At 38.8% G+C, this 10,393-nt stretch overlaps 1 protein-coding gene across 16 annotated transcripts in view; it reads right to left on the bottom strand.

Annotated features, from left to right (window-relative positions):
* TCF12 (transcription factor 12) overlaps positions 1–10,393 on the bottom strand; it is a 163,527-nt gene that overhangs the window by 21,879 nt on the left and 131,255 nt on the right. For all 16 annotated transcript variants that reach the window (XM_027688713.1, XM_027688716.1, XM_027688711.1 and 13 more), the window contains 5 exons: positions 8,791–8,896; positions 7,505–7,644; positions 7,036–7,180; positions 5,450–5,514; positions 1,187–1,265 (listed from right to left, as the gene is read on the bottom strand). In XM_027688713.1, coding sequence (XP_027544514.1) covers positions 1,187–1,265; positions 5,450–5,514; positions 7,036–7,180; positions 7,505–7,644; positions 8,791–8,896 — 535 coding nt within the window. The remainder of the gene's footprint in view (positions 1–1,186; positions 1,266–5,449; positions 5,515–7,035; positions 7,181–7,504; positions 7,645–8,790; positions 8,897–10,393) is intronic.

The following is a 10,393-nucleotide window of genomic DNA, read 5'->3' on the forward strand; positions in this document are numbered from 1 at the left end:
CTGCTCAGGTAAGCCATGTCAGATATTCATTAATCCATTATGTCCACAGAAAACCAGAACAGTGTCCATTAAACAGGAATGAAGTATGAATGATGAAACTTTTGAGTGACACTGCATATATAGATATCCATATTCCCATCCACATGATTATGACTGCATTTTGCATGTAATACCTCTACTAATTTATTCACCTAAATTACAAAAGTGTTCAGCTAAGCTCATTCTGTGCCCTCTTTAAGTTAATGTTATTGGTTTATAAAAAGCAAAACACTCTTGCAAAGAGGTGACCAATGGCCAGAAGCCTGCAGGGATATATTAAACAGCAGAGAATGGGGAAACAGACTGTTGTATACACGTTAAATAATTTAACAAATTGCACTGTAGGAAAGAACAGGGTTAAAGTTACATCATCTCGCTTGTAATTCTAGTTCTTTGTTAAACAACAAATTTAAGTCAATGGAGCTTTCACAGCCCTCTCTATATGGAGAACAGCTGTTCAACTTTTACTAGACAGCTGAGGCCACAGTGTCTGTGAAAGCTGCACTACCCACTAATAGCTGTAGGCAGCTGCCCACAGTTCATCTCCACACTGGAATGCTCCTTCCCACATTCACTCTGCAAACACACAAAGCACAGGTGACAGAGGTGGCTGCAACACAGGGCATTTATTTTGAAAAATGCCAGAAATTCTTCTCCCATAGAATGAAAGCATTCATGAAAGATATGAATGAAAAGCTATCTTGTGGAAAAATTGGATAGTCTCATAGCCTACTATATTTTCATTAGAGGGAACACACATCTGCTGTGTTTGTCACCGAGAGCTGCCGCAGAGTTTTAACATATAGCTTTAAAAAAGAAAAACAACCCAATCAAATCACTCTTATTCCTCTCAAATGGTGCAGATCTGCACAGATATCTTTACAGCTGTGATAGTATATGGTCAGTCAATGCTTTCAAACATTATTTTAAGATGCTAATTTTCAAAGCCAGTTGCCAGGATTTAAGTGAATGCCCATAACAAAATATATTTCAGAATCTGGATTTATAAATCTCAGTTTAGTACAGTGGAAAAATAAACAAACCATACAAGTAATTACGCAAGGCAGCTAGTGCTGATTTCACTGTGATTCCAAACAGGATGTTTGCAAAACAACAAACAAGTTATTGACAAATGACTGGTCTCTACCTGTAAGAGGCGATGGTGATCCAACTGGTGTTGATGGATTTGATGGAAAACTACTGCTGGTATGATCAGGAGAATAAATCTGACAACAGACAAAAGAGATTGTATATCAGTATATGTTATAATATACGGGGGGGAAAGCACTTTTAGGATTCCTTTTCATGCTTTAATTGTCACTCTCGGTTCTGGATCAACAAAAAACCCAGTTTGATCCTTCAATCACAGCTCTGCTTTATTACACTCAAGGCTCTAAAACTGTCCAGAGAACTTTCATTTTCAAGCAGCTGTCCAAATAAGCACAGCCTGTATTTGATAGGGACACAAGTATAACTGACCTTCTTTCTAATTCAACAGCAGCAGAAATTACAGCCTTTCTGTCACTGAAGGGGAATGATATAAGTAAGAGTTCACAGTACACAGATAATTAATTATATCAAACAAACCTTCAGGAAAATGCCAATGAATAATGACTTCCTAAACTTTAGAGAGAGAAAAGATTTTAGCAGTCAACACATGTTATCTTCTAAAGATTAATCTTTCACAAGAGAAAATATCAAGAAATCATTCAAGTTCTTATTATTGGTACCCACCAAACAAAAAACCACCTGAAATCCTGTTCCTCTTGCAATGTATTGCAGCATGCTACATGTATTGTAACGTTTCTCTCTTATTTCTGTATCAGCTGGCCCCTTGAAATATTAACCTTCAACTTACAACAATTCTTTCCCTGCTATTAATGAAATTAAAAACTATTGAGAAACACAAAAGGCATAATGCTTAAAAGCTTTAATCAAAAATTAAAATCCCAAGACCCTGGGAAAATTCATTTTATGAAGGGAATTGAATAGATTTAGAGGCTGACTGTGGGCTTCAGAACATATTTTTATAGGTCATCGGTTCAAACCTGTTTTAGTTGAGCAGAGACCAGGATTTGTTAGTCATCAGATGGCAGTCAAAAAAATCTTCACTGGCAGTGTGGTTGATGTCTCTTCACACAGACAATATGACATTTCAGCATTTAGCTGACAATAAACTGGGACTTCATTAAGTTCCATATTGTATTTTTTGAACTGACAAAACCAGGACTTGATAGACCACATGCTCCTTCCTGGTCTATCATACTTTTCCATTAGAAAAGACCATCAGTTCCCTAATGGAAATGCCTCCTCCTTTTCATACATGCTAGAAAGAAAATATATTTAGAAGAACAAACTACCTCAGACTACTGGAGGAAATTCATGCATTGTACGTCAGCATAAAAATAAGTCTTGGGTGTCAGTATAAGAACTGTAGAGAGTTCCAGACAGATAAGATACAGAAAATTAAAATAACATCAAAGAAAGGCCATGAAGTTTCAAAGCAAACTGCTTGTTTTCCACCACTTTACCTGCCAGTTTTATTTTGCTGTACTTTTTAAGAGGGAAAATCTCTAGTCTAGCAAAGCCACGACTAAAACATGGGTCAGAATTCATTCTCATGCAGTCCCTGGCCACTGTGCTGTTAAATGACCAATGATGAACAACCCTGACACCTTCTGCCAGGCTTAAACGGTAACATGACTCATTTTACTGCAACAAATGAGACTCCTCCTCCTATCAGTCATGGTCCATTCCAATCAGCGGGGTGCCAATATGCCAGGGTCTAATGAAAAGGCTCTTAGACAAAAGCTGCACAATTGAGAGCCTGCAGAGCCAAACCTCAGAGCTGTTAGTCCAATTTTTTAAACACTACAGTGTACATTTCAGTTAGGCTTTGTTATGTTAATGTTATTGAGTCTAAAGCAACAAAGAAACTTAATTCATGAATTACTTTTAGAAGTCAACTTCCCTACATTTTCTTTTCTTTTGTGAAGGGACCAGTGGCTATTTAACTACCAGGACGGTACAAAGGCCTTTACCCCAGTGCTGAGGTAGGAATCAAAACATAAGTTATCACAAAGAGGTCTGATATAATCAACAAAGTTAAACAGTCCTCCTGTTTGATCTCCTCTAAATTAAAGACCAAGTGTTTTGATTTGGCATTAGGCAATGAAATAAACCAGATGTTTCTCCTGCCATATAACCCTCCATGGGCACAATCTTAAAGGGTTATTGTTTGGCAAATGTTCAGGGAAACACATTAGAAATGGCACGAATACCCAGATTTTCTTTTCTTTCTATCTATACTAGTTCATTATCCAAACTAATGCATAATCCACAGGGCTTTGGGAACTTTGTGTAAATACTTTCATGTACAATTCTCTTTCTTGCCTACCCTGAGATTAAGACCACAATTATCCAGGCTTAAACCTAAAATAAAAGAACCTTTGCAAATGTATTATCTGGCCTTACATGTTTAATCACATACTATTCTGTATGGTCTTTAATACCTAAACTGAAGAACAAATGTCGTATCCTCTGATGTTTCGCACATGAAAGGCCTATTGTCAGATGTACATCAACAGAATTTTAGAACTAGAAATTCCTCTCAACAGTTGCAGCGGCAGCATTTAAAATCCCAACAGAAAGGAATAGAGTGTCATCTTAAGAGGGGGGAAAAAAAAAAAGGCAAGACAATTGCAGTATTTAAACAAAACTTAGTTCAAACAGAAGAATATTCTTGATTTCCTAGCCATCAGAATTCATGTGTGCCAGCTTCACCTGCAGGAGAGACCACCTCCCTCCTGTGCACAGCCCCGAGCTGTGCTCCCGCTGAAGGAGCCCGAGCAGTGTGCGGGGTGCGCGCGGTGCGGGGGAAGCAGATGGATGAGGCGAGGGATTTGAAGTGTGCAGACTATGGCATGCACTGATAGAGCAGATGGAATGCATCACCATCAGCTATGACAGAAATGATTTATGGAATGACCTGGCTGCTCCTGCCAAGCAACAACACGGGATGACAGAAACAAGTTTCTATGACAACCAGGGCCCACCCACCAGTTAGATTAAACATTTCTGCCCTGACTTCCACTCGCAATATATTTAGAGTTTTTCCTCAAAACATCAGCCTGGCTTTCTCAGCTAGTGACTTGGACAAAAATACCTGAAAGGACGAGAAAATCATTTAGAAAAGGAAAGCAGTGGAAAATGTCATGAAGTCCTGCAGGTCTAACTGGCCAGTGTGTCAGACTTACAACAAAATTTTGTTCCGGCTGCAGAACAGCAGACACCCAAATACATCTGCAGAGAAACCAACAGCCTGGAGTACGTGAGCACTGCTATTTCTAGGAGTCAAAATGATCCCTGTTCTTTTCTGACAGATCTCAAACAGACAACAAGAGAGTGTTAACTGCCCTCTGGACTCCAGAATTGTTATCTACTTGCTGAATCCCCAAAAGCAACAGGGACATTTTTCTCCTCAAAGCCGGCAGGTCAAAGTTCTCCTCCCCAATATGGACATTACAGACATTATCAGATCTGGTAATCTTCTAACATATGACCCTCTGAGGGATGCAAGGGTAACAGGAGCTGCATGAATATGCACATTTGCATTCACTGGTATGAGGTGAGAGATGCAGAACCCAACGAGGGAATGGTCATTCAGGGCTGCAAAGTAGTCATTTCTACCCTTTATATCAGACTTAGTCTCCCTCTTTCCTCCATACAGGAAATAAAAAAGTGCTTCCCCAGCCACCATTCCCAACCCTGAAATTTCTGCTACTCTTTTCTAAAAAGTACATCTGATTGTATTAATGAAAAAATAATTGCTGTATGCATGCATATGGAAACAGAGCTTTCAGCAGACTGAAGAGATCTGCCATGTTTCAAATTATTCCAACAAGAGTTAAGAGTTTAAATTTACGCATATACAACATTTTAAAGGCTGTTCCATAAAATATAGCTATACAACAGACCATTCAAAACCTCTCAGTTTTATAAGGCCACTAAGAAAACATTTTAAACCTTGAGGCAGCATCTGCTCTAAGAGTAACATTAAAAACATTTGGCTTTAAATAGAACACTACAGAAAAAAATTAAAAATAAATCCCTTAACTGTTTATGATTATCTTTTACTTTGTCTAACCAACTTTTTAAACTGTATCTGCCCTAAATTTTTTGATCACCTGAAGAAAAAGGAAGTCTGAATGACTCTTCTACAAATAAATGCATTTTTCACTTGCTTTTAAAAAGGCGTTTTTCTAGTATATGAAATTGTATCGTAGTACATTGTTTTAAGTTCATACATGAAAACTCCTGATTTGATATTATAAAAATCAATGACACATAAATAATGGATGCAGTGATCTAAATATGTGTTTCAGATCTGAATATTCTAACTGCTACTTACAGATGCCAGTGCCTTTCCAAGTGCATCACCTGTCTGTGAGCTTCCAGCACCATTTCCTCTGTTTCCTGTAATGTGGAAAGCAAACCCAACACTTATTTTTAAAGCTGAAATTTTATTTACTTTTATTATTTTATTCATCACATAGAGTTAAGCAACCACTTTTTAAACGGACTTTCTCAGGAAGTCAGTGTCAATAGAATCAGTTCTCATTAGACTTAAAAATTTAATTAAAACAATTAGATTTACATTTAGATGCTCTCCTCTTTGAAGTCAAACACAGTATCACCGTGATAACTTAAGAACCAAGTGAAAGCAGTTAAAAAAAAAGACAAATTATTTTCTAGGATCACAGTCTGATTTTAATGAAATGTGAAAAGAAAAATCAAAATCAGAAAATTACATTATTGCAGCTTATTTCTAAACTGTTATCACTAAAGTGCTGCATGTTTAATTAATTCTTAAAGCCAAATTCACAGAATAGTTCCTTGTGTGCCTCCCTGCTCCCCCTGCTCTAATTCCCAGTGTTGTACTCTCCTCTTTATTTTAACATGTCCCTGAAAAGCTCTTATCCACCACGCTTTCTGTCATCCCTGCTCTTAGTTGCATGTCAGCAGCTTTGCGTGCCCTTTTGCTCCACACACCATTAAGCCAAGAGGAAGTCTGAAGCCCTGCCAATTGGAAACACAGAGAGGAACTGAATCCTCCGAAATATCTGCTTTGCTGGAGAAGACACATCCTTTAAAAGCAAATCCTCTTTCTCCAATTATCAACTTCTAAAGCCAAAAAAAAAAAATGTATTTAACATGAATGTAAGCAATTCACGTCAGAAATCCAAACAATGCAACACTTGCTGTTTCAACTTTGTGGCAAACTTGGATTTTCCAGCCTGAATTCCCCACGTGGATTCATTAACTGGGTTCTGCTTAAAGATCTTAGTGTAAGACATGTTCCCAAATCAAAGCCAATATAGTCCCCCTAACTAAGTGCAAATCATATCAAATCGATAAGGGGCATCCACGACATTTGATTTTTACAGTAGTATCTTAAAAGGTGCAACTATGTGCAAGGCACAGCTGATCAGCCTGTATTTCATGCTCCCTAGGTGAGCACAGAGGAAACTAAACCAGCCACCATCCTGGCTACTCAGTAATCTCTACAACAGTTAAGAGAGGAATTTACGATGCACTTTATCGAGCTCCCCAAAGGAACAGCCTTCCTGCCTTTCTCTGGCAGTGCTTTGGTGACACAGCAGCTCTGAAACCTTTAACACCAGCACTGCCTAAATGGACACGTGCATGCACTGAACTACAGAAGGAGAATTGCTGTTAGGTCAGATGGATGCAATCCCTGAGCATAGGATTGCCTGGGAAAGCAAGTAAACCAGTAAGTCTTAAGCTGACTGAGAAACGATTTGCCTGATCTCAGCCATCCTGAGGACAGAAATATCACAGTGGTGAATCTCCCCTGATCTACGAGCAGGCCATAACTTAAATCTCACTAATTTTGTGCGTCACGGAGCCCTAAATTTCATTTTCTTGTAAAATGAAAAAAAAAAAAAAAAAAAAAAGGCAGGAAGAACATTTTACCCAGAATATTATCTGATCCATTGACAGGTGGAGTGTGTGAGGCAGCTACATAAGGTGAACTGCTGGTACTGCCACGGTGGAAGCTGGACATTGGAGGAAGACTGGCATTTATATCTGTAGGTGAGACTGAATGCGGGGGATAGCTCTGGAAAGAAGAGAAACAGGCATAAGACATTAAGTAGCCCTTAAATAAATGTTGATATTTTAAGATACCAATTATACAACACCCACCTCTTTATTACAGAAGAAAGGGACTCATCCATCCTCTGAACAGACCACTACACAGCCACAGATTTTTATTTATACAACAGACATAACTAAAAGGACATAAATCTAATACACCAAGTTTGAGATTTCCAACGACTGGGCTTTTAAGTGACACACAAGAGCAGCAAACAAGAAGTTAATTCTTGTAAGATAGATCTCCATACACAAGTCTAAACAGATGAATCCGTGCTGTGTGTCTTACCAGACGGTCATGTGTGTGCAGGCTGCCGTAACTGCCGGACTGGGACATGTGGGAAGAGGAGCCTCCCAGCATCCCACCATAGCCAGGCTGGCTCATGCCATTGGATGAACTCCAGAGGTCAGAAGAATTGTGGGTCCCATCTTTTTTTAAAATATTTTTTAATTAAAAAAAAGAAAAACAAGAAAAATACATTTAATGAAGAAGAGTACTGATTTTTCTTTTCCTTTACAAAATTATTTTAAACAAATATAGTATTCGGGTACTGAGACTAACATCAGCAGGGAAATTGTGACCAGTTTACACTGTAACTTCTATTTTCATGTCATCACCACTGTTGCTATATTTATTAAAAAAAACAAAAAAAACCCAAACAACAAAAAAACAACAGAGGCTTTATAGCTGAAATATAATCCAACCACAGCTGAGAAAATACCAAGCACTTCTGCTAATTACACAGACCTTCAGTAAGGCCAGATTTAAATCAAGAGGGTTGATAAAAATTCCAGACTGAAAGAAATAATAAAAAATGAGGTGGAGGGATAACAAGTTTGGCTCAACAGAACTCATCATAAACATTCAGAGCAAAACATCTATTTACCTAAAACAAGCAATTTATAGTCTAAAATAAATTAGCACCACAAAAATATAAAACCATTCCATGCCAGCAGATTGAAGTAACTGAAATGACTACATTACATAAGCCTGTGTGTCAGGGCAGTTTCCCTTCTGTGGCACCGACTGAAGTGCTCTGTGAATTCCCGCACTGAGAACTGAGCTCTCAGTGTGCTCCAAACCCTCCTCAGGCTGCAGCACGAGCTCATTGTGTGACGTGAGGCTGAGGAAATGGATTCTGCTCTTGTTTTGTTCAGTGCAACCCCCTTTTTTCTGTCATGCTGAATATACAAGCTTTTGAGAACTTAAGACTGTTAGCTGATATTGTACAGTCAAATTCCAGAACGGTCAAGAAGCCCCCACCTCATTTTTCTCTATCACTCCAGTGCGCTGCTCTGAAGGCCCTACAAATCAAAGGATGGGAATTCTGTCCATCTGGCCTGCTCTATAATCCCCTTAAATTTCAGTCAGCAATTAATGTCATGAGAAAAACTTTACATCAACAGACAGTTCCCTTCATCTAACTGTTTTAAAAGTATATAAAACTCAATCACAGGCTCTAGCACAATATGCTCCCTTTACACATCTTCATTCACTCAGCAGAACAGTGACTGCAAAGTTCTGCCTAAAGGACAAGAGACATCTACCCATATATCTAAAGTCATTTTACCCACCTTGCATAAAGAAAGTGCTAGCAAACATACTGCTTGGTGGCTTAGGAGATGGGTAACTTGGAGATTCTCTGTTGAAATCATCAGAACTCGGGGATGGTGCATACACCTAAATATTGGAGAGCAATAAAAGCACGTTAGTAATAACTGGGTGTCGTGCATTAAAAAAACCCATAACAGCACACAGACACAGATAGAAAGCACAAATAAAAAAAGAACAGTGTAGCAAGCCACAGCATTTGTTGCCCTTGTTTTATTTGCTTTTTAGCAAGTTGCCACAGTACAGAGGAACTACAGTAGAATGATCCTAACAACACACTTTCTGGTGTGCCAACTCAGCCAGGTGGCCTGATAAAAGCTGAATGCTGATTTTGCTTTCTAAGTGCACGACTCGCACAGACTTGTTGCTCAAGATAAAAAAAGCAAGATAAAACAACTGGGCCCAAAACAAATTTTATTTTAAAACAACTGTATGCCTGTTTGAATATTTAATTAGCTGGCATCCCAACAATCAGAAAGAAAAAGAACATCCAGTGACAAATGGAGAGGTTCTAATGCAACCATTGTATCATCCATTCAGAAGCTTGCACACCCTTGGATGGTCATCAGAAATATATGCATGCAAGTGCTGAGGAATAATCTCAGAACTGCAACATGGAGCACGTAATTTGCACACTGGCCTGGCATTAAAGAAAAGCAGCATCATTGTTTTTTCCATGTAACATCACAGTGGAATGGCCATTCTCTACTTGAAAACAATGAATTTTCAAGTTAAAAACTGTAAGATGCCAAGTAAGCACAATGATCAGAAGTGTTTCACCGCAGCAACTTTAAGAAATATAAAGTATATTCAGGAATAAGTTAAGTAAAACTAGCAAAGCCAATATTCACAGAGTCAAGGATTCTACCCAGTCAGTTGTTCTAATCTATGCTCCTTCTTAATACCAGCATTTTGGTCAATATACTGAATGTTGCAATGATTAGTATGTTTTAAAAGATAAACTGAATTTTAAAAAAGCAATTTGACATAAATAGCAGCAAAGAATATAAACATATAACATTGAAACTGGAGCATCTCTTTGCTATGAAGTAAAAAATGTGGTATTTTTATTTTTAACTGTTTGCCTTCCTTGTTAAACACATGACTTCATAAATGCATATATGAAGAATAATTTTAAAACTTTAAAGCTTATATACTGCAACTTGCAAAGTGCACTAGGCCCCAAAATTCAAGAGGGAATATTTTGATCCCTTCCTATGCACATCCAGGCACACGCATGTTTGCCCGGCATTCACATCCCTCCCTTGTCTTTCGGGGATGTTGTTTACCAAGCAAGAGAAGGGCCAAGAAAACCAAGCCGGCCAACAAAAAAGCCTAAGTTCCCTAAAAAAGACCCATTGTCCTCCCGGAGGGTGACTATTCTGATAGGGATATTCAGAAAGTGAAGTGGGCAAGGCCCGCTCCATTTGCATACCAATACCCCTCCTCCCCGCTCCCCAGCGCTTTTCCAGCCTGCTGCTGTCGGAACAAATGGCCGGGCATGTGCCTGCAGACAGCGCGCTCCTACAGCCCAGGGATCGGGCACCGCTCCTACAGCCCAGGGAT

The sequence above is a fragment of the Neopelma chrysocephalum genome, unplaced genomic scaffold (assembly GCF_003984885.1).
Source record: "Neopelma chrysocephalum unplaced genomic scaffold, ASM398488v2 Primary Assembly neopelma1_75, whole genome shotgun sequence".
In the NCBI taxonomy this organism is placed as follows: Eukaryota; Metazoa; Chordata; class Aves; order Passeriformes; family Pipridae; genus Neopelma; species Neopelma chrysocephalum.